We start from the raw sequence: 24781 nt of genomic DNA on the forward strand, positions 1-24781 counted from the left end.
AATTATGAGATGATGTGAGGCACTGCCAGCTGTAATTTCTCCCTCTCTTCTCCCCACACACAGACTTTCAGAAAGCTTTGGTTCCCTACATCGGATTAAAGGGTCTTTACTTCATGGGGTATTTGCTGTTTGGCCTGGGGACGGGCGTCATCGGGCTCTTCCCGAATGTCTACTCCAGCCTGGTCATGTGCACCTTGTTTGGCGTGATGTCCAGCACCCTGTACACCGTGCCTTTTAACCTCCTCACCGCATACCACCGTGAGCAGCAGGAAGAGCAGGTGTGTTGTTGAACCTCTGCACCGAGTGACGTCCGGACTCACCTGGAGGCTGGGGGAGCTTGCTAGGAAAATGTAGAGCAGAGCTGGAGAACAGGGCTTCTTGAAACAGCAGCACTAAGATGTCCAGCCAGATGTAACGATGGTCTAGCCAAGGCCTGACCACTTTTCCAGGCCACCCCCTCCTTACTCTGAAGCCCTGTGCACCTGGGAGCAGTCGGGCAGGTACCATTACTCCCATTAGTCAGATTAGGGAAGGTGAGGTTGGTAATGCTGAGAAACCAGCCCACAGTCACACAGAGACAAAGCAAGGGGAACTCTGGGCTCATGACATGTCCAGCATACCTGCAGTGTTTCTGGATGCCACAACGAGGGCCCAGGCCCTCAACCACTGCAGAGGTGCCTGGTGCAATTTCCGGGAGTTACTGGTTGAGTGACGTTTTCCTTGGAAGTCCGGGTTTTGGTAAGTCATGCCCTGTGTGCAGGGAGGAAAGCTGGTCGCAGGTGGTCATCTCACCAGCTGCCTCAAGGGAGGCCTGCCCCATCTCCATCTAGGAGCTCAAGCCAGAGGGCAAGACCCTATGCTGCCCTAAAAAAGCACTAGGTTTGGTATTTCTGCTCTAAGATTACCACGTTTTCTTATCCAGATATGCAACTTTTCCCCCTGAAAATAGGCTTACATTTCTTTAACTGTAAAAGTTAAAGAGATGGCTAGTAGCTTAATCCATCACAGTAGGAAACTGCAAAAACGCTGAACACGCGTCCATGTGACCGCAACGCTGGCCTTCTTTTTCATCATTTGATCTGGTAAACACAGCAGGAGAGAGTTGCACCGGGTGTTAAAACCTTTTAAACAAGAGTTGTAGCTGTCCTCTTCCCTGGCAGACATGGTCACTAATGTTTCAATGCATGGCAGGTGCTTTGCTGCTAAAGAGACAGCTATCATAAAGAACTATCCCTCCACGAGGGAGTTGGATGGTACTAGGCCCAAAACACAGAGGCTTTGGACTCAGAGAACCCTGGATTCAAATCCTGCGCCGCCCCCCTCTGACAGCTATGTGACACTGGGGATCTTACTCATTTATTTATTAAATATCACTCAAAATGAGTTCATGTTTAGATGGGATAATACAATCACGTCGTTCCACAGCCACAGTGATATACATGTACGTGTGCATCCCCTCCCTCGCCTCCCCACCCTGGGCTCCTACATGTAACCACTCCCATCAGGTCTTTGTCTATTTTTCCAGTATCTTTTAATGAAAATCCAGCGATTATGGATCCGTTTTCTTATTTTCCCTTTCTTATTCAAAGGATAATGTGCGTTTTCCTGCACAATGATTTTTTCTCATTTAAGGAATTATCATTCAAACTCTCAGAGCCTTAGTTTTCTAATCAATGAAGTGGGAATGATACACCCACCTTAGAGAGTTGTCGGAAAATTAAATGAAACCAGATAGTGTAGGTAATCCGCTTAGCATAATGCCTACCTGGCACCTGGCAAAGACTCAGAAAATGGTAGGTAGTAGTATTATTGTTATCACGGGGCTAATGATTATGATATGTGCATCGAGGGAGGTGGTAAGAGTGAAATGAAGGAAGGTATGTGAAAGAGCCTTGCACAAGGCCTAGCACATATATGATACCCAATAAATGGCAATGTTATCAACCAATTCCGACCAAATATCAAACTAATCAAATATGAATCTACTAAGCAAAAAGCAACCGTATTTTGAAAGGTGGAATTGCTTTTTATGTTGCTCCCCCTACACATACCTGTGATTCAACATCCTTCTGAAAATGTTTGAACCGTAACCACTAGGGAAGAGGAGGAATGGGAGACTTATTGAGCTTCTGCCGCATTGTATTTATTGACTTATTGATTTATTGAAGAGATAATTTTGCGTTCTTAACCATTTAACTCCCATAGGTGTGAACGGTGGAATTTAAGACTTCGTGGCAGGTGGGGAAGAAAGGTGCAGGCCGGGGGGTGGAGCTTGAATCAGGAGTTGATAAACTGTCTTCTGGGCCGAACGTGGTCTGACACCTGCTTTTCTGTACAGTCTGTCGTGTACAGACACAACAGGAATTCTAGGAATTCTCTGACAATTTTAAAATGAGTTTTAAAACATCACTGGAAGGATAATATTTGTGACAGGGGAAACTTACATGAAAGTCAAATACCCGTGTCATAGAATTCTGTTGGAAGGCCACCTGGTTTACGTTCTGCGGCTGCTTTTGCACTGCAGCAGCAGAGTGGTGTAGTTGCAGCTGAGATCAACGACCCACAAGCTGCAAGTATTTATTACCTGGATTTTTAGAGAAGAAGTTTGCTTGCTGCCTTCTGCCCTGAAGGACAGTTGGTGCAGATCAAACGCTGTTCCTGTGCTTCCCTTGCAGAGGCAGCAGGCCCGGTGCGGGGGCCCGGATGGCAGCGTGAGAGGGCAGGGCGTGGACTGCGCCGCCCTCACCTGCATGGTGCAGCTGGCTCAGATCCTGGTTGGAGGCGGCCTGGGCCTTCTGGTCAACATGGCCGGGAGCGTCGTCGTCGTGGTGATCACAGCCTCTGCGGTGTCACTGATTGGCTGTTGTTTTGTGGCTCTCTTTGTTAGATATATGGATTAGGTCAATAAAGAGACATCGTTCCTAATCCCAGACACAGTGGAGCACACGGCAGGAGATCGATCTTTTCTTTAGCTCTGCACTGTTTGTATCTGCCCATGGGATGCCGCGTGTTACGACTTCAGCTGCGGTGATCTGCCCACTCCTCACTCTCAGCCAGCCCTCTGCACATCCGTTTCCCTATTTCAGGCATCATTTGTCTTAGGAGAGACTGGGCTATGCCTCCATTCACTGGGGGCAAAGGGCAAGTGTGGGTGACGGCACCTCCCCGGGCTTTTCTCCCTCCGTCTCAGTGCAGCGGAATGGAGAGGCAGGGTCTGTTTTCCACAGGGCATTTCAGGCCTTGACGAAACCTGAGAAGCAGACTAGCACGTCCCTGTGATGCTGGGATTTATGCTGTGATGTGATTTTTTTTTAAAACCTGCTGTCCATGTATAGTTGGCATGGGGGAATAATATTTTTCGTCAAATTCACTGTAACTCAAAATATTGCCAATGATTTATTTAAAGATATTAATTCAGTCATCTTTAATTCATATTTAACTCGTTCATAATTCGTGCTAATTTATAATATCCCTGACAAGTCTGCTTGAACATCTCATGCTGGAGGATTTGCTACTTTTGAAAGAGCTCATCTTATTGACACAGTAAAAATCTTTCTCTCCAGTCTGCACTTTTGTTCCAGCCGCTGGAGTCTCTATGGAAGCCTTTCAAAGAACTGCCTTCCATTTCTCTTCTCCAAGTGAAGCCGTTTTCTCAGCCAGAGGTCAGCATGGTTTAATAGAGAGACCATGAGCTTTAGAGCCGGGCTGGTTTGGGATCCTGGCTTTGCTGCTCCCCAGCAAACTACAGACCCACCCAAGCCACACTCGTTCATCTGCACATTTGGGGTAATAATTCCTACCCCAGAGAGTTGCGACCATTTGTAATATGTTAACACTTACGGAGTGCTTACCACCATTCTCAGCGTTTAACCTGTGTTAACACAGCAATCTTGAGAGAGGCTGCTGTTACTGATCTGCATTTTACAGATGAGGAAACTGAGGCAGAGAGGCATTACAGAACTCGTCTGAAGCTACACAACTCCTAAGTGGCAGAGCTGGGCCTCGACCCCAGGCACTCCGGCTCTGCTGTTTCCGGTAAGAGCAGCGCTTGGGCTGACAGTTGGTCTGCACTAGAAAAATGACAGCCATTGTCACTATTTTTGAAGGCTCACCGTCCTGCTCTCCCAGACCTCGATCCTTCCATCCCCAGCCTTTCATAAGTGTTTGTCTGAATAACACCGGATGTGCCTGAGTGGTGCGGAATGATTTGCCCCCATGTTTTTACAAGTTAAAAAAATGTTTGTGGTTCTTCCTCCTGCCTCATCTTAGAGTCTGATAGTGTAGTCGTTGCCTCAGGTGAATTTCTAGCTTATCAAAACCTCCCATGTTCGAAGGGAATTTGGAGAAAGGAAACGAGCTGCTCTGAGAACAGGAACGTGGGGATTTGGGCTGTTCTCTGGTTTTTCTCCTGTGTAGCAGGATGGATGGTGTGGTAGAGTGGCCAGGCCCCTGCAGTGTCAGCTCATTTGGGGGTAGAGGTTCCGAGAAGAGGAACCATGCTCTGGGGGTTCTTTGGGTTCTCTTTCGCAAAACTGCCGGGGGCAAAAGGGGTGCATGCCCACTCCCAACTTCTGCTTTCCGGGGCCCGGGGTGAGAACGCTGATGAAGGCCCCTCCCTCCTCCCCCCACCCTTAGCCCCACCCAGCACTGTGAGGGCCCTTGTGTGCACCTGGGCACCTGCACACCCACAGCCTTCCCAACCCCTCCAGCCTCGACCACACCTTCAAACAGCCGCCCTCAGCCTCCCCTCGCACCTAAGTGTGCAGAGGCTCAGCGGTGTCGTTCACCTTCCGAAGGACAGGACCGCCAGAGCCCTTGTAGACTCAGGGCCACTCAGATGGGGAATTCTGACGTCTTGGGCACCGGAGCATAATCTAGAAGGTGTGCGTGTGGAGTTCAGGCTCCAGGCGGCTCTGGATTCCTTGCCATGTGGGAAGGGGTACAGGTGGGAGGGGAGGACAGAGCAGTGCCCTCTAGTAATCAGAGCCAGGGCAGGGGTCCTGGCTGCCCGGGTCTGAGGGGAGTACCAGAGAGTACCAGCCGAAGGGCAGGGCCAGATCCACTGTCACCGCGTGGCAGCCTCCCTCTCCTTCCCAGTTGCTCCAGTGGTCTCAGGCTGGGGCTGTATTCTCTCACACTCACTCTCCTCTCACCACTTGTGGGCTTCCAGGCTGCTGCAGTTCTTTTGGTTGCCTCCGTTTTGTTTTACGAACCTGATCTCTGCTGCTCTTGGGTCGTGGCTGGGGCAGTGCTAGCGTGTGTGGGGCGGCACGTCGGGGGCACCCCTGTGGATCTGGGCACTTCTGGTTTGTGTGTGGGGGGGAGGTGAGGGGAAGGAAGGCAGCGACTTACACCGCAGCGGTCACCCCTTCCTGCCTCCTGCAAGACACGCAGCTTGCGTATCCGGCAACAGGCTCTCTGGGCTCCCACAGTTTATCCCGTTTTCTCCAGATTAATTTTTTCCAGACCGGGCTGAGCTTTCTCCTCAGAGCTGAGCGTGCTATTGCTTCACTTATCAACCTCTGAGCCCTGCTTTCCTCCTCTCCACAGCGGCACTTATTTTCTGACCCCCAATCAGGTCCCCCTGCCTTCTACTAGTGTATTCACTCCCAAATGAAGTTACCACATTCACATGCAAAAATATTCCATCTTCCCCAGTCTTCCTTCCTCCCTCTCCGCCTCACGTTATCCATCTGAGCACAGCAGGGTCATGACTGACTTAGAGGAGTGACGGGGAGAACACCTGCCCCCAACCCCACAGTGTGGGTGAAGCCAGGGCTTCCAGGACCCCACGTGACACAGCAGCCAGCATTACGAAAGAAACAGCACCCAGCCGCCTCTCCTGCTTCACCTACCTCTTGACCTCTGCAAGCTGTGGAAATGGAATTATGTGCTGAGTTCAGTGTTTATTTCCTGATCATTTCTCCAAGGACTGCTCAGGTGATTAAAGATTTTGAAATGAATGACTGGGTGAGCTGGGAGGGTGACTACAGCTGAGGGTCTTCTTACCTGGACCCCCCAAGAAGTCAAGAGTAGTCATCTCTGACCAACAACAGGGCATCAGGGCCTGGTCTTTATTACAGGGGAAGCTCTTTGCAGATGGAACACTGGATGGGTTATGGGATGAAGAAGGGAGCTAGAGCACACAGCCTCTCTCCCTCTCTCTCTCTCTCTCTCTCTCTCACACACACACACACACATACACACACACACACAGAGTCACACTCAAATATTCAAATACTTTACTCCCTTAACTTCACTGAAGTTTCAATGAGTGAATAGAATCCAGTTTCAAAAGCCTTTAACCACCTTTGGGAACCTAAGTACTTGTTCTTAGTGTACCAATGACATATCCTCTCTGAGACAAAAATGTCTCATTCCCAGACAAATAAAGCAAGTATAGGGATATCTACATTCTTCACAGAAATCCTAGGAAATCCTGCAGGAGAAAGGGAAGCCACACGGCTTTGCTTCCCTCCCCCACCACGCACCTGGCATTCCAACCTCAAAGCCTTCCATCACTGCATTTCCTCAGCTTCAGACCCCCTCTCTCTGTGCCCACTCCCCCGTCTCACATGCCAGATCTGCCCATCTAAAGTGTACCTATATTCCTGGGTCCATCTCAAATACTGCTTTGGCCAGGAAGTCTCTGATCCCCCAGGAGAATCCAGCTTTCCATCCCTGTGTTCCTATAGACAGCACTTTCTTTTAGCCCTTACTGTGACATTCAACTCACTGTCCCATGACTCATTTGCCTTGTGTACATGGCGCTGTCCCCTTCTAAATGTCAGGAATGTGTTTGTGATCCCAGCACTCAGGATAGAGCTAGGCACACGACACGCATCATAAAATAAATTGCTGATGTCCACTGGATTTGCCCATTTCCTTGTTGATGCTTTTGTCCTTGTGACAGACAGAAATCTTGGTCTTTGCTCCCTCTAGCCGTGTTCTCAGGAGTCCTCGGGTTTGGGTGGGGACGAGATGACTCGTTTCATAGAGTATTTTCATGAAGTCCTTGCCCCCAGCCCCTTCTGTTTTTCTAGTGCCCAGAAGCACACACTTCAACATATTTCCCCCCAAATCCTGGGCTACCCACACATTATTTTATCGTCCAAATTGAAAAGGCAAGTTGCTTTAATAAAGAGAATCTCTCTGTAAATGTCTAATACCAGCGTTACACATAGATACACTACCATGCTACTATTTGTTCTTTGTGGGTGTTTACTTGTTCATTTATTTTGTATTTTGGAGACATGGAGGGCTTACAGTTCAATTTTTATTAGCCCATGGGTCCTCAATATCAACATCAGTAAGTTTTCTTTCTAAAGGGCAAAGAGAGACTGATGTGACTACTTTTGAAGAAAAGCATTTTTCTGTTTTCTGAAAAAGGTAACTTCTCAAGGCTACTCAGGATTGAGTAGGCAGCTTTTGATTTTGTGGCAAGGCCTGAGTGTTTGCACTGTGTGTGTTAACAGAAAGCAGGGCCGGGGACGCTGGGGCCGTGCAGTTCACATTTGCAGCCTTAAATCTCAGACGCTACTGGGAATTTCCAACAAAATCACAAAACGATTGACAGTTCCAGAGGCTCTTTAAGCAGACATGTTTGTATAATGATTATTTATGGTATTAAAATAAGCACACAGTAGGTGCCTACATGACCTGTGTTTTGATCCCAAACTAGGTCGCCAAAGAGAACAACCGTAGCACCTCGGTCAAAACTGGCAGCTGGATGGGTAGATTGTTCGATCCCCACTCTGAGCAGCCTCAAGAAAGGACTACTGTGCCGTGACCGGAACGGAATTGTTATGAGAAATGCGTCACCCTTCAGATGGTCCCATACACTGGGGCTTAAGGAAGAATTCATCACGCATGTCAACGTGCTGACCACTCCTTAGAATGAATGGAACTTGGTTAAGGTAGAGTCCTGTGGGAATTCTGACTCCCTGCCTTCTCTCCTCAATGTTATGAACAATAAGAAACCCCACACCTGAAATCCTGGCGATCCCCTCAAAACAGACTCTCGGTACTCTTTTCCCTTTAGGACAGATTTTACCGGAGTCTCCCATTCCCCTTCCCACCCCACAACTCCCCCTTGAAAGATCAGACTCCAGCTTCCAGGAATTTGGGTTTCAGGAACCACATTTCTACAGCATCTCTTAATCTTCCATCTAAGCCAACGAAAAACGCGGCCGAACGATCCCCCTACTTGCTGGCCCAGAGCCTCAATCAAACCGGCATTCCGATTGCCAAAGAGTGAAGGGGGAGAGGCTGCAGGGGAGTCCCCAGTCCCAGTAGCCTGTCTACTCAGACCTGTTCAAGTTGCTCCTGGGCACAGCTCACTTGCAGCGCGCAGACCCGAACGCAAGGAGTGTCTCCAGGTACCCACACGGCTCTCAGGGGAACCCAGACGCCCAGCTTCCAGCGCGCGGCGCAGTCGCTGCTGGGGGACCCAGAGAGCCCCCTTTCTCCTTTAGGGGTCGTAGCCTGAAGAGGTCCCTCTATTCAGCCCCTCGAACTACACTGCGTCCGCTCCCTCCCGCAGAGACTCCACTCCCCCGCGAAGGGGCTCTCACACGCACCCCGGAGGGTTTTGGTCTCGGCGACCTATGAGCGCAGAGGCCATGCAGGGTCTCAGTCGGGCTCCGCGTGTGTCCGCTCTCCCCATCCCAAGTGACAAACCATACACGCCACGGGAGGTGGCTCTCTCGCGGTGCATTTCTCCTGAGGGCGGACCAAGATTGTCACTCCTTCCTTCTAACTCCGAAGAAGTTTGGTCCCGTACTCTAGGCTCTCCGCCCAGCCAAGCAGCAAATCAGGCCTTCGCGCCTGGGCAGCCCCGGAGCCAAGGTGCAAAGGTTTTGTGAGTGGCTTACCCGACTGGATGCACCTTGAGGACCCTTTCAAGAGCTGGGGCGGGGGTGGGTAGTCGCTGGAATAAGTGCGCTCAGTTGTCTGCGCACCACTTGGCTGAGGCCCTCTTCCTTGTCCCCGAACTGCTTTACATTCCTGATGCCTTTCTCGGCTTCTGGGCGCGCCACACAGCCCAGCGCTGACAGCATAAGGAGAGGAAGGGGTGTGTGTGGAGACCAGGGGGACGGAGGCTGGTGGCTTGGTCCATTGAGGCTGGTCTCGGCCACTTTGCCCCCTTCCTCTCTCCACCTGGGTTCGCAGCCTCCCCTCTCCGGAGAAGGTCCCCTGGCCACTTCGTAGGCTGCTCTTTTGTGTTTCTCTCTCTCCTCGTCCCTCCTACCTCTTGATCCGGGGGCCCCCAGCATCCTCTAATCCGCTCTACTCTTTTCCGCCGAGGGAAGGCCACTTGGCAGTTCCTGCGTACCCCGGGCCTCAGCCTGCGTCAGTAGGCGGAGCTGCTGGGCAGCAGGTCGTAGCGCCCCTCGCTGTAGACCACCACGCCGGGCGGAGAGTAGAGCATGTCGGGCTCCGCGGCCTGGTGGAGAGGCGCCAGGGCCTGCCGGTCTGGTCCTCGGGCTCCGACTTGGTGGCGGCGGAGAAAGGGCGCATTGCTAGTGAGAGAAGGCGACGCGAGGCGCCGCAGTAGATTCTCGAGCGCATTGCGGAACTCGCGGCGCACGAGGCAGTAGAGGATGGGCTTGAGGCAGCTGTTGGAGTGCGCCAGGCACACGCTCACCCGGAGCGCGTATACCTGGCACAGGAAGTACTCTCGGCTGAAGGACACCGCGTTGAACTTGATGAGGATGTTCCAGGTGGTGAGTGCCTGATTAGGCAACCAGCACAGGAAGAAGGATAGGACCACGACGGTCACTGATTTGGTGGCCTTGGAGCGTCTCCGGGCGCTGGCTCTGGCCAGGCCTCCCCCGGCTGCTGAGGCTCCTACTTCGGTCCCTGCCCGCGGTGGTCGGAGATGAAGCGCACCAGCAGCAGATAGCACAGGCTGATGATGCCCAGCGGCGGCAAGAAGCCCAGCAGCACCTTCTGCAAGTGGTAGAGGCCCAGCTAGGACTGCCTGTCGCGGCCTAGCAACTTGTCCGGGAAGTGCACCAGGCACAACTCCTCGCGCATCACCTTGATCGTGGTGGAGAAGATGGCTTTGGGCAGCGAGGCCAGCGCAGATCAACACGCGCAGTGCTTTGGCCGAGAAGCGGCAGCTGTCCCCCAGGCTCCGGCCGCAGCAGTCACCCCCGCCGTGCCCTCGGGTCCGGTGGCTCTTAGGAGCCAAGGCCACCGAGTGGTAGCGCGCCACGCTCGTGGAGGTGAGAAAGAAGACGCTGGCGTACATGTTCATGGACGTCACTGTGGATACGATCTTCCACGTGGCCTTGCCAAAAGGCCATCTGAAGTCGAGGGAGTTTTCCACAGCTCAGAAGGGCAGGGTGAGCACGAACTGCATGTCCCTCAGCACCAGCTTGGTGACGAAGAGGTTGATGGAGGACTTGCGCCAGCCCTGCTTACTCTTCATCAGGTAGAGCACCAGGAGGTTGCCCGTCAGCCCCAACGCGCAAACCGCCCAGTGCACCACGCTGATGAGGATCCTCACCCGCGCCTGGGTGTCCGCGCTCTCTGCCCCGCCGCCGCCCGGATGATGCCCTGGCGCCGTGCCGGCTGGCAACTCTAGCCCCAGCTCCCACGACAAGTCCTGGAGCTGCAGTGACGCGTTGCCGCTAGTGTTGGTCGCCTGCAGAAGGTCCGGCATCAGACTGAAGAGTTCTGCGAGCTCGTCCCCGCCAGCCACCTTATTCATGGTGGCTTTCGCGGCTGCAGCGGCCACCTGCCTGCGCAGGTGCCTCTAGGTCAGGTTTCGGGAGATAAGCCTTAAGGGAGTCCAGCTCTCCCGGGGTTCCGGCGTGCCTGGGGGTTTTCAAAGCAGACGCGGAAGAGAGCGCCTAGGACCAGGGCGCCAGGCGCGTCCCCGGCGAGCGGAGCTTGGCCTTGGGCGCGGGAGTTGCGCGGAGCGTCTGTTCTGAAGGGGAATTCGAGAGCCTAGGAGCACAGCATCTAAGGCGAGCGGTCGGCGTCTAGAGGTTCTCCGGCCAAGGTGGCAGTCTCCGGGTCCCTACTGTAAGAGTCAGACTTTGCCCCCTGCGTTTCCCGCTGTCACTTGGTCACTAGCGCATACCCGCCCTGCCGCTCAAGGCCGCTATTGGGGGCCCTCTCCTTCTCTTTCAAATACCTTTGTCGGTTTCCTCGGCAGTTGCGTGGACGAGGCTTCTGAACAGAGTTCTGTCTACCTCGCTCTGACTCTCTGCAGGGCTTTCGATGCTGCCCTCGCGGCTTCGCGTCTCCGTCTCTCCGCTGTTGTCAGCTCCCAGGGAATTGCCAGCAGCGTTCCCGCGAGTTGCATGCCCACCCGCCAAACCGAGGCCGCGGGCTCCCAGGGAGCCTGCGTAACCCCCGCGCCGTGAGAGGGGGCGCTTTCCGAGGTGCTGAACTTCGCCGCGCCCGCCGCGGGGGAGCGGGGAGAGGTGCGCGGCAGTAAGAGCCCAGCGGCCAATTTCCCTTTTCCTCTTCAGCTTGAAAAGGAAATGGTCGTAACCCTTTATTTTCCTATGTTGCTGGAGAAAGTCGGCTTTGATTTGCGATCGCTTTTCCTTTCTTATTCTCAAACATAACTATTAGAATTTTTTCTTTCTCACTCCCAAATGCACAATCTTCTGCCAATTTTTCTTTTCTTTTCTTTTTTTGCGGTATGCGGGCCTCTCACCGTTGTGGCCTCTCCCGTTGCGGAGCACAGGCTCCGGACGCGCAGGCTCAACGGCCATGGCTCACGGGCCCAGCCGCTCCGCAGCATGTGGGATCTTCCCGGACCGGGGCAAGAACCCGTGTTCCCTGCATCGGCAGGCGGACTCTCAACCACTGCGCCACCAGCGAAGCCCCCATTTTTCTTTTTAAAAGCAATGATAGTGGCCTCTTTTTTCCTGCCCAGACCTTAAATCAGATGAGGGCTCTTCCTGAATACACAAACGCCAGCTCCACTTCCCCTTAATTAGCTGACCCCTTTAATTGGTGTCTGTGACTGTCAGGATTTTCAAAGCGTCTTCACATAACAAATCTCTGAGTTCATGTGTTGCCCTCTGCTTTGGTGTATTCTGAGAACTGAAGCGAAGCAGAGCATGTAATTGGTGTGCCGACTTTACAGACATTAGATGTTTAGCTCTCAGCCCAGAGCTCTTCAACAGATTGTTTACTCATATACAACCACACTCTACCTTGATGCAGTTGGAATAGAGGATTTCATAAGGCTGTTTTTTGGCCACAAGCCCCCCATTTCCACTACTATTATAATCAGAACTCTTAACCGGTGATTTTTTTTTTTTTCCCAGACCAGTGGAAGTAAATTCTAAGGAATCTTTTAAGTTCCTTTGGGCAACGGGAACCAATATAAACCATTTGAATTACTTCTTAAATTGAAGTTTATTTAAATATCAGATCAACCGCTCTGGTGTAAAATGTACATTTCTTAGGATAAACTTAAGAAATTTGAAATGTTTTCCTCACTGTCCGGGACTAAACTGAAACAAAAGTATCTTACGCGTAACTGTCCTCACTCTTGCAGAGCTCGTGACTTTACTTACAGAGATAAAGAGTTTGTGCCTTGAAAGCAGAGGTGATAGAAAAAGCATAGTGAAAAAGAAACCGCGGTACCCAAAACATATGAAGGGAAACGGAAACAATCTTGATTCCCAAGCGGGAACACAGTTCCGGAGAACACGCTTCACGGTAGTCTCTGGTCTACTCCGTTTACCCGCTAGAGGGCGCCAAGGCTTTACTCAAAACCAAAACCAAACCAAACCACTTCCTTTGAGAAGTTCTGATCTGGAGAAACTCAGCTCTGCGCGGAACCGATACACAGGTCGCTTCTGTTTACATCTCTTATCTCTGCTTTAGTAGCCTCATCTTCAAGTTTACTTTTCACTCAAATTTTTACTAGCTCTTTCTCCATCAGATTTTTATTTCTCCTTTATTTAAAAAAAGTTTAAAAAATATTTCAAGGTGCTGTTGCAAAACAAGGAAGCTTAGGGCATGCCCTGAAAGCCTTTTGCCTTGGTTTCCTAGTATGTACGTGGGAGGAATTGTGGTTTTCAAATATTCTGAGGATAGGTGCTGATTATATTTCAATATAAGTTGCTGCTCTCCTCCCAGCCCCATGCGGCCACAGAGATTCCGATTCTCAGTGGAGTCGGAAAGGGGCTCAACAATCTACATTTTACAAACATTCTTCCAGGTGATACTTATTTTCCCCCAAGTTTGGGAACATCTGGATTAACTTTTATTCCTTTTCTGTCTCTCCATGTGAAAAAATTTAAGTCCCAAAGAAATATTAATGTCCACTGGTGGTTGATCACATACTAGGACTGGAAGCAAAGGAAGAGAAGGGGGTCTCAACAGGTTTCCTTAAAATCACATTTAGGCCCAATAGTGATATTTTCTTCACTGTAGGACAGGGGGGACCATGAGCTCCTGAGGTCTGCCAGGCCTTGAGTACTTGGCAGCAGGACTCAGACTGAGCCCCTAGGAGAGGCTCTTCCCAAGTGTGACTCCCGGAGAATGCTGCCAGAGTGCTTCCGGGCCTAGAAGGCTCTTCATTTCCAAATCTGTTCTCTGAAAATGAAGCACACGTGTGAGCAGGAATTTATAGCATCACTTAATTAAGTCTGTGTCATGGAAGGAAAAAATCCCTTTTCAAATAAGTTCTTTTTCAGTATGACCTTAAGATATTTTAGACCATTTTTCTTAAAGGCAAGGGCCATGTTTTTCTCAACCAGCATCTAAAATATTCAAAGAGAGAGGCATATCAGTCATGGTCAAATATCATTTAGGTATACTGTTAAAATATTACCAAAATCTTACCATACAAATTCCTAACGTAAAATTTGGAAAATTGACAATGTTGTCAAATTGTATGTTGATCCATAAGGTTGATCCTTATGGAGAAATTAAAAGGGGATTTTTTAGTTGGTTTTAACCCAGCTGTTACCCCTCCTCCTGCCCCATTAATCTAATTGTGTGTCAAGTTTTATTACTGAGGATCCACACTTGTCAGTCTGTTTTCCCAAGTTAGTACCTTTGCTAACAATGTTCTTGTGCAAGTTCTTCCTCTATTGTCATCTCTCTCTTCCCCCACTTCAACATATTTCGATGTTACTTACACTGTTTAATATTACTGACAAAAGGTTACTGTCTGGGGGGAAGCTTTCTGAATTCTCCGAGAAATAGGTATTGATCTTTTCCCCTCTCAATTATCACAGAACCCTCTATCAGCACACCTGTTAAGGCATGCCTCCCTATCAAGAAGTGCTGTGGCTCTTTCTGAATATGTCTCATCTTGTTTAAGAGTGTCAGCCTGGCAGGGCAGAGTGTGTATCATCATCATCGTTGTTTGCCCTTAGTGCTGGGCTCAGACTTTTCACATGTATGGGCACAGGACACACTTATTGATTGGACTCTGCATTCAGATGCAATCTTCCTACTAAGGCAATTCCTTCAAAGGTAACTTACAAGTTTCCCCTAACTATCTACTCCTATAGAATATCCAAGTCTAACTCCAGGGAATTGATTTATTTAAAAAACCTTTCATTTTTACCTAAGCTAGACCTCCATCTATAAAGCCACCTGCACATTAAAACCACTTAAAAATATTGATGCCCAGTGCCGACCTTACACCAATAAAATGGGAATCATTTGTTAAGAGTAAGATATGTGGTTCCATAGGGCTTATTATAAAAAATTGCAGCTCCCCTACAGCTGGACCATCCATATTTCTTTTGCCCAGAGGCACATTCGAATCTTTTAACCGATTCTTTTGCTATATACTGCATAACTCTGGTTGAAATACTTATATTGGTATTTTATTTTTTCATTGTAGGCATTAATAGTTTACTCCCTACCATGGAAGGTGAAAGTTTAGCTTTTTTCTCACACATCCTCTCCTTCCACTTCTCCCAACATTCTGACACCCTCCAGTTTATTTATATTGTACTTTTGAAAGATCCGTCCCCAGCATTTTCACTGTAATGACTATGTAAACATTAACAACTGAGCCATATATAGTATATGATTGTTATTCTTTTCTTTCACAACTTTTTGTCTCCATTGGAATTAATAATTATCTTTGTTACTAAGGTAGGAAAGACCAAGTAGAAGCTACTAGAACTGCTTCTACCTACCAAAATAGTAAACCAAAACCATACCACCCACCGGAAGGAATCTTGGAGGAATAAGTGTTATCATCAAGGATTTCAAAGACGCAGAGGTGGAAGTGAAGCAGCAGCTATTTCCATTTAGGACAACAGGCACTGCTGCATCTTGCCCACATTTTCAGTGATCTGCTGGCTCACTTCTTCGGGGTTGGGCAGCATCTGGGGTCACAGCTCCTGCAATGCCCACCAGATCTCTTCCTTCAACTTTTTTGAGTCATCAGCCAGCCACATATGCAGCTCCATGCCGTGTCATCTTCTCCTGCAGGCCTCTCACTGGCGATATCGGAGGCAGTGAGAGACAGACGTGGACTCAAGTTTGTTTTCATAGGTTCCAGAAGAAGAATATTTGTTTTAAAAAGGAAGACAGCAGGGTAATATGTCTGGAGGTGGTTGAAAGTCCTCTTACTCCAGCTCCAAAGACTAGTTGGCCAACAGATTTAGGTAGGTTGTTCCAGCAGGCGAAGAGCAAAGAACCAAAGTTGACCCTGGGTGGGAGACCATGCTGGAAGGAATGGCACACGATGAGAACAGGACGAGCAAGTGTCAGATCACACAGAGCCTAGGAGACCATGATTGAGAGTTTGGATTTCATTCGAAACTCAAGAGCAAGCTACTGGAGGGATCTAAGTAGGTTTAGAGATGCTGTTGGTGCCCTGCCCATCTCCCCTCCTTACATGCCATTTCCCTAGTTGCCAACTTGACCTTCAGATACCAGCTCCTGTGACTCTTTCCCAGTGGCCTTTCTCTGAAGCTGCTTTGCTTGTTTGTGGGGCTGCCTATAGGTGGTGCCTAAGGTGGACTTAATCTCCCACTCTCACCTCTCAGAGGAGCCTACAACAAATGACTGATGGAAGTTGGTGTATAGGTACCCCAGCTTCCTTGTCCCTTTGTCAGAGTAACTCTGATTATGTGTTTTAACTTATTCCCCAGAGTTTAGAGATAAGCTTTAGCTGGCAGAGTGGCAACTTGTTTGACGATACATGCTTATTGGGTTTCTCCCGTTCCCTGTCACACTTAACTTTCAGTGTCTTCAGGGGCCTCCTTCCAAATAAACTACTTTCACTAGAATTTTTGGTTCTGGATCTGATTTGGGGAGAGTCCAAATCAGAACAGCAGGGGAATTGGACTGTTCACAATCCAGTTCACACATTATAAAGACCATACTGATTGGTGAAACAGTTATAAGGCATGAAGGGTGCAAACTGGGAGCCTGGAAAAAGACTACTGCAACAGTCTAGGTGGGAGATGGTGGCATCTTGCCTTAGTCGATTCAGGCTGCTATAACAAAAACACCGGAGACCAGGTAAAGGAAACAACAAACGCTTATTTATTACAGTTCCAGATTCTGGGAAGTCCAAGATTAAGGCACTGGCAGATTTGGTGTCTGGTGAAGGCCTAGTTCATAGAAGGTCATCTTCTATTCTTCTATGCTGGGTCCTCCATTGCAGAAGGGGCAAGAGAATTTTCTGGGGTCTCTTCTATAAGGGCACTAATCCCATTCATGAAGGCTCTATCCTCGTGACCCAATCTCCTCTCAGAGGTCCCACCTTCTAAAACCATTACATTGAGGGTTAGGATTTCAACCCATGAATTTTGATGGGACATAAACATTCAGTCCAGCTTAAGGGTGGTGACTGTGGAGGTGGAGAGAAGTCCTGACTTGAATTTTTATTTGGACAGTAGAATCACCAGGATGTGGTAATGATGATGGGTTGGAAGGGGTTAGAGGTGAGAGGAAAAGTAGTTTCCAATATGTAGTAGTTTCCAATCCTAGGTGGTTAACAGACATTTAGTGTGATGGAAAGACTGGAAAATGAAAAGACTTTGGTAGAAGATCAAGAGATTTCTTATGGACATATTGCCTTTTTGACCTCCAGTTGGAGAAGTCAAACAGGCAGTTGAAAACATGGGTATGTGGAGCTTGCAAATTAGGACTGGACTGATCTTTAAAGCTATAAGAACAGATGAAATCATTCAAGGAGAGAGAGCATAGAAAAGAAGACCTGAGCCAACATGTGGTACAGGAAAGTCAGTTTCTTAAAATGAAGTTTCTATGACTTTTTTTGGAGGAAGTTATCATAATGAACATTTTAATTTTATTATCTATTTTAGAAATTAGTTCTCTTGGAGAAAACTGGAACTATCTCCACCAAGCTGAATCTGGATAATAGAGACAAATAGAAAATATTAAAAAGAAAAGTTGAGCATATGTTTACTAGGACTAAGACCTTGAAGAATGTGATAAATATTTTCACTAAATACAGAAAATATTGATATACCATTACCTGGGGTCCTTCACAGATCAAGAGAAGCCTGGGACTCCTCCAATATTTTCCTAAGCCTCCTAATATAGATAAATATAGATACAGTTTACATACTGATATGTACTCTAATGAAAACATGCCAAAACAAATTACAAAATAATATTGTTATAATTTACATATTTACTGTTTAAAAATTTGGTATTTTAATGTAAGTAAAGACTGAGTTGATGCAAAAGCCTAAGTTTGATGCCATTTGTGAGTGCAAGATCCAGATCTCCCCCCCTACTCCCTACACTCTTCCATTCCCTCTGATGCCAACCACTGTGATAACTTTGGACCCAAAGAGGGAAGAACTCACCTTGGAGTGGGAATGATGTTTCTTTTCTTCCCTGATGTCCTCTTTGTCAATAAACAAACTTTGAACCATAGGCTGTAGAAGAGGAGGCATCATCTACTCTCGGGCTGAGGCAATTGTAGGGCTGGACTTCAGGCTGGGTGGATGTCTGGGTGGGCTGGACTTCCCTGTGGAAGGAGTTGGGCTGAGATACTCAGATTAGGAGCCTCAAAAGAGTAGCCAAGGCTAGTAGCAGGATAAGCAGTCCTCTGTGAGATTCCTTCTCCAAGTGTTTAGAGAAGAGTTGTTAAAAACCATCGCCTGGATTTAAGTGGGAATGAAAGAAGACATTTGAATTCATGCCTACAGTGGATTAGTGCCAGGAGAGAAAATTAGCCTGGAAAAGAGTTATAGGACTGTACATTGTGACCTGATTTTCCAAGGTCACGGGTGATTCATTTGATGTTCACATTGTTGGCAGAAGGGGCTAAACAACCACCAGGCGGATTTGTGGAGTATTCAAGCATTCTTCCTGGATTCTTGTGGTTTCTTTGCAAGTGGAATACAAGGTAGGGATGGATTTTCCTTGGGATGGGGCTTAGAAAATGAGCACTGGAGATATAAATAAAAAGTATGACCTCAAGATGGTTTCTTCATACCAAAAGTATGGTTTCAAGATGTAACAATGAGGAAATATGTCTGGTAAAGATGTGGTAACATTCATTATGTGTAAGAGAGTCATTCTGCTGTGTTTTGAAACAAGTATAAAGACTGTCTGATGTTTCGGTACTTATAATCACAGAGATAATATACTGATGTGAAAAGTTGAGTAAACATATAAAGCTATAATCCAATTAATGTCACCTATAATTAACGGGTAAATAAAGTCTAGGATGTGAGTTTGGGGTAGTTTGTTCTGGGAAGATTTCTGCTGGGCAGAAGAACTTGAGCTGGATCTAGATAAGAGAACAGGAAATTACTCCCAGAGTCAGATTAGAGAGAAGATATATAATCAGAACTTTATAGAGTCTGGGATTCTACAAAGCAAAGTGTGTTTTCAGATAAGAGAGAGGAGAAAAGGATCCATCCTCTGGAGATCCCTTTGGAGTCTGTACAGGCACCGCTCACTCTGCATTACTTCTTCTTAATCTGCAAGTATCACATCTTTCGTTCTACCGTAATTATAAATTGAGTTCTTACTATGTGCAATGCAATGTGTTAGGTGTTTGGACAATTAACAACAAAAACGTCAATGACACAGTATGATTAATGATTGAAGTGATGATAACAATCACATGTCACATTTATTTGGATGCTGTATTATTTTCCTAGGGTTTCTGTAACAAATTACCACAAACCAGGTGGCTTAAAACAACAGAAATGTATTATCTCACAGTTCTGGAGGCTAGAAGTCAGAAGTCAGGGTGTTGGCAGAGTTGGTTCCTTCTGGAGGCTCCGAGAAGGAGACCATCCCATGCCTCTCTCCTAGCTGCTGAGGGGGTCGAAGGTAATTTCTTGTCTTGTAATTGCATCACTCTCATCTCTGTCTCTGTCTTCAGATGGCATTCTCCTCTCCGTGTCTATCTTTGTGTCTCTATTTTATCTCCTTATAAGGGCACTAGTCAGTGAATTAGGGTCCACTCTAATCCAGGATGACCTCATTCTAATTACTTTCATCTGTAAAGACCCTATGTCCAAACAAGATCACATTCACAGGAATCAGGGGCTAGGATTTGAACATATCTTTTTTGGGGACACAATTCTACCCACTACAGATAACAACCGTGTGCACTGTGCCAAAGGTTCTGCATTATCTCACCCAATGCTCACAATGGGTGAGATTGATACTATTGTTATCCCAAATCTGATTTCCAGACTTTTATCCCCAGAACTCCAGAGTTGTAAATTCAACTGCTGCTTGACATTTCTACATGGTTTCTGATTTTCCTTCAGTTTTCTCAATCTTAGTAAATGGCATTACTATTCACTTAACTGTTCAAGCTTAAAATCCAAGAGTAATTCTTAATTTCTCATTTTCCCATAAAACCAGTCTAACCCAATTTAGTAGGTCCTGCTATCCTGTTCTCAAGAACAGAAACAAAACCCCTGAAGACCAAAAAATTCCTGAATTGATCTCCTTCTTCCCATTTATTCACTTCTCTCTGCATGAGTTATCTCTTCCGAGATAATGATTTATGCTGAAACTTTATGGCTTAAAAAAACAAACATTGGGCTTCCCTGGTGGCACAGTGGTTGAGAATCCGCCTGCCGATGCAGGGGACACGGGTTCGTGCCCCGGTCCAGGAAGATCCCACATGCAGCGGAGCGGCTGGGCCTGTGAGCCATGGCTGCTGAGCCTGCGCGTCTGGAGCCTGTGCTCCGCAACGGGAGAGGCCACAACAGTGAGAGGCCCACGTTACCGCAAAACAAAACAAAACATTATTCCACAGTTTGTGTAGGTCAGGAATCCAGGTGCAGTATAGTGTCATTGACTCAAGGTCTCTCCTGAGGTTTCAGTTAAGGTATCAGTGGGGCTGTGGTTTTATCTGAAGGCATGAGTGCTAGGGAGAGGGATTTGCCTTTAAGCTCACTCACACGCTTGCTGGCAGATCTTCAACTTTCACCATGTGGGATTCTCTGCAGGGCTGCTTCACATTACTGCAGCTGATTTCCACCAGGGCGACTGATGAGGGAGGCTAGAGAGGGAGAGAGAGGAAGAGAGAGGGAACCCAGCATGAAAGCTGGAGTCTTTTTAGAACGAAACAACAGAAGAGACATGCCCACCACTTCTGCTATATTCTATTGTTTAGAGGCAAGTCAGTAAATCAAGTTCACACTCAAGGAGACGGGAGTTATACAAGAGTATGATTACTAGGAAGCAGGGGTCGTTGAGACTATCTTAAAGGCTGATTACTACAACAGGGCAGGTGCTCACAATATCCAGCAGAAAACAAGAGTTGAAGGGCTACTCAGCTGAGCAGATATTTCAAGAGCCACAAGGTGCTGGGGCAACAGAGATTGAAGTTCAAGCCTGATAAAGTGGAGGAGAATAGGTAAATAGTCCAGGCTTTCAGTCAAAACCCTAGAAGAGGCACATCTGTTTTTTTTGTTTGTTTGTTTGTTTGCGGTGCGCGGGCCTCTCACTGCTGCGGCCTCTCCGGCTGCGGAGCCCAGGCTCCGGACGCGCAGGCTCAGCGGCCATGGCTCACGGGCCCAGCCGCTCCGCGGCATGTGGGATCCTCCCGGACCGGGGGACGAACCCGCGTCCCCCGCATCAGCAGGTGGACTTTCAACCACTGCGCCACCAGGGAAGCCCAAGAGGCACATCTTAACGGTAAGTTCTACACTCTATTCTCACCAACCAGAAAATATATACTTTATTCAACTATATACAGAGCACTCACCAAAATAGGCCATATGCTGGGCCAAAATCAAGGTTCAACAAATTTCAAACGATTGAAATCATGCAGAACATGTATTTATTTTAAACAGCTTTATTGGAGTATAATTGCTTTACAATGGTGTGTTAGTTTCTGCTTTATAACAAAGTGAATCATCTGTACATATACATATATCCCCATATCTCCTCCCTCTTGCATCTCCCTCCCTCCCACCCTCCCTATCCCACCCCTCTAGGTGGTCACAAAGCACCGAGCTGATCTCCCTGTGCTATGCGGCTACTTCCCACTAGCTATCGATTTTACATTTGGTAGTGTATATATGTCCATGCCACTCTCTCACTTCGTTCCAGCTTACCCTTCCCCCTCCCCATGTCCTCAAGTCCATTCTCTACGTCTGAGTCTTTCTTCCTGTCCTGCCCCTAGGTTCTTCAGAACTATATATATATATATATATATATATATTAGATTCCATTAGATTCCATTAGAATCCATTAGATTCAGAACTATATATATATATATATATATATATATTAGATTCCATATATATGTGTTAGCGTATAGTATTTGTTTTTCTCTTTCTGACTTACTTCACTCTGTATGACAGACTCTAGGTCCATCCACCTCACTACAAATAACTCAGTTTCGTTTCTTTTTATGGCTGACTAACATTCCATTGCATATATGTGCCACATCTTCTTTATCCATTCATCTGTCAGTGGACACTTAGGTTGCTTCCATGTCCTGGGTACTGTAAACAGAGCTGCAATGAGCACTGTGGTACAAGACTCTTTTTGAATTATGGTTTCTCAAGGTATATGCCCAGTAATGGGATTGCTGGGTCGCATGGTAGTTCTATTTTTAGTTTTTTGAGGAACCTCCATACTGTTCTCCATAGTGGCTGTATCAATTTGCATTCCCACCAACAGTGCAAGAGGGTTCCATTTTCTCCACACCCTCTCCAGCATTCATTGTCTATAGATTTTTCGATGATGGCCATTCTGACTGTTGTGAGATGATATCTCATTGTAGTTTTGATTTGCATTTCTCTAATGGTTAATGATGTTGAGCATTCTTTCATGTGTTTGTTGGCAATCTGTATATCTTCTTTGGAGAAATGCCTATGTAGGTCTTCTGCCCATTTTTGGATTGCGTTGTTTGTTTTTTTGATATTCAGCTGCATGAGCTGCTTGTAAACTTTGGAGATTAATCCCTTGTCAGTTGCTTCATTTACAAATATTTTCTCCCATTCTGAGGGTTGTCTTTTGGTCTTGTTTATGGTTTCCTTTGCTGTGCAAAAGCTTTTAAGTTTCATTAGGTCACATTTGTTTATTTTTGTTTTTATTTCCATTACTCTAGGAGGTGGGTCAAAAAGGATCTTGCTGTGATTTATGTCATAGAGTGTTCTGCCTATGTTTTCCTCTAAGAGTTTCATTGTGTCTGGCCTTACACTTAGGTCTTTAATCCATTTTGAATTTATTTTTGTGTATGGTGTTAAGGAGGGTTCTAATTTCATTCTTTTACATGTAACTGTCCAGTTTTCCCAGCACCACTTATTGAAGAGGCTGTCTTTTCTCCATTGTATATTCTTGCCCCCTTTATCAAAGATAAGGTGACCATGTGTGCATGGGTTTATCTCTGGGCTTTCTATCCTGTTCCATTGATCTATATATCTGTTTTTGTGCCAGTACCATACTGTCTTGATTACTGTAGCTTTGTAGTATAATCTGAAGTCCAGGAGCCTGATTCTTGCAGCTCAATTTTTCTTTCTCAAAATTGTTTTGGCTATTTGGGGTCTTTTGTGTTTCCATTAAAATTGTGAAATTTTTTGTTCTAGCTCTGTTAAAAATACCATTCATAGTTTGATAGGGATTGCATTGACTCTGTAGATTGCTTTGAGTAGTATAGTCATTTTCACAATGTTGATTCTTCCAATCCAAGAATATGGTATATCTCTCCATCTGTTTGTATCATCTTTATTTCTTTCATCAGTGTCTTATAGTTTTCTGTATACAGGTCCTTTTTTTCCTTAGGTAGGTTTATTCCTAGGTATTTTATTCTTTTTGTTGCAATGGTAAATGGGAGTGTTTCCTTAATTTCTCTTTCAGATTTTTCATTATTGTGTAGGAATGCAAGAGATTTCTGTGCACTAATTTTGTATCCTGCTACTTTACCAAATTCATTGATTAGCTCTAGTAGTTTTCTGGTAGCGTCTTTAGGATTCTCTATGTATAGTATCATGTCATCTGCAAACAGTGACAGCTTTACTTCTTCTTCTCTGATTTGGATTCATTTTATTTCTTTTCCTTCTCTGATTGCTGAGGCTAAAACTTCCAAAATTTTCTTGAATAATAATGGTGAGAGTGGACAACCTTGTCTTATTCCTGATCTTAGAGGAAATAGTTTCAGTTTTTCACATTGAGAACAGTGTTGGCTGTGGGTTTGTCATATATGGCCTTTATTATGTTGAGGAACGTTCCCTCTATGCCTACTTTCTGGAGGGTTTTTATCATAACTAGATGTTGAATTTTGTCGAACACTTTTTCTGCATCTATTAAGATGATCATATGGTTTTGTCCTTCAGTGTGTTAATATGGTTTATCACATTGATTGATTTGCATATATTGAAGAATCCTTGCATTCCGGGATAAACCCCACTTGATCATGTTGTATAACCCTTTTAATGTGCTGTTGGATTCTGTTTGCTAATATTTTGTTGAGGATTTTTACATCTATGTTCATCAGTGATATTGGCCTGGAGTTTCCTTTCTTTGTGACATCTTTGTCTGGTTTTGGTATCAGGGTGATGGTGGTCTTGTAGAATGAGTTTGAGAGTGTTTCTCTCTCTGCTATATTTCAGAAGAGTTTGAGAAGGATAGGTGTTAGCTCTTTTCTAAATATTTGATAGAATTCACTTGTGAAGCCATCTGGTCCTGGGCTTTTGTTTGTTGGAAGATTTTTAATCATAGTCTCAATTTCAGTGCTTGTGATTGGTCTGTTTATATTTTCTATTTCTTCCTGGTTCATTCTTGGAAGGTTGTGTTTTATAAGAATTTGTCCATTTCTTCCAGGTTGTCCATTTTATTGGCATAGAGTTGCTTGTAGTAATCTTTCATGATCTTTTGTATTTCTGCAGTGTCAGTTGTTACTTCTCCTTTTTCATTTCTACTTCTATTGATTTGAGTCTTCTCCCTTTTTTTCTTGATGAGTCTGGCTAATGGTTTATCAATTATGTTTATCTTCTCACAGAACCAGATTTTATTTTTTTGATCTTTGCTATTGTTTCCTTCATTTCTTTTTCATTATTTCTGCTCTGATCCTTATGATTTCTTTCCTTCTTCTAACTTTGGGTTTTTTTGTTCTTCTTTCTCTAATTGCTTTAGGTGTAAGGTTAGGTTCTTTATTTGAGCTCTTTCTTGTTTCTTGAGGTAGGGTTGTATTGCTATAAACTTCCCTCTTAGAACTGCTTTTGCTGCATCCCATAGGTTTTGGGTTGTAGTGTTTTCATTGTCATTTGTTTCTAGGTACTTTTTGATTTCCTCTTTGATTTCTTCAGAGGTCTCTTGGTTATTTAGTAGTGTATTATTTAGCCTCCATGCGTTTGTATTTTTT

General features: G+C 46.3%; 2 protein-coding genes and 1 long non-coding RNA gene across 4 annotated transcripts in view; 1 reads left to right on the forward strand and 2 right to left on the reverse strand.

Moving 5' to 3' along the window:
* The window catches only part of SLC45A2 (solute carrier family 45 member 2), a 32265-nt gene extending 29340 nt beyond the window's left edge, over window positions 1–2925 (forward strand). For both annotated transcript variants that reach the window (XM_027092612.1, XM_027092611.1), the window contains exons 6-7: window positions 64–278; window positions 2676–2925. In XM_027092612.1, coding sequence (XP_026948413.1) covers window positions 64–278; window positions 2676–2900 — 440 coding nt within the window. In that variant the 3' untranslated portion in view covers window positions 2901–2925. The remainder of the gene's footprint in view (window positions 1–63; window positions 279–2675) is intronic.
* A 5172-nt stretch (window positions 2926–8097) lies between these two features.
* Window positions 8098–11317, reverse strand: RXFP3 (relaxin family peptide receptor 3). Its single transcript, XM_027092680.1, is given in 6 exon segments — window positions 8098–9474; window positions 9477–9519; window positions 9521–9867; window positions 9870–10087; window positions 10089–10762; window positions 11216–11317. Coding segments are annotated over 6 exon segments (1506 nt in total). The 3' UTR covers window positions 8098–9352.
* A 5160-nt stretch (window positions 11318–16477) lies between these two features.
* Window positions 16478–18272, reverse strand: LOC113612640 (uncharacterized). Its single transcript, XR_003429913.1, has 3 exons — window positions 17796–18272; window positions 17459–17517; window positions 16478–17333 (listed from the first exon to the last, which is right to left on the reverse strand). It is a non-coding gene; the product is annotated as an uncharacterized LOC113612640 (long non-coding RNA).
* Between the last annotated feature and the right edge of the window lie 6509 nt (window positions 18273–24781).

Source organism: Aethalodelphis obliquidens, unplaced genomic scaffold (genome assembly GCF_003676395.1).
Source record: "Aethalodelphis obliquidens isolate GAN/ISIS:26980383/991018 unplaced genomic scaffold, ASM367639v1 scaffold80, whole genome shotgun sequence".
In the NCBI taxonomy this organism is placed as follows: Eukaryota; Metazoa; Chordata; class Mammalia; order Artiodactyla; family Delphinidae; genus Aethalodelphis; species Aethalodelphis obliquidens.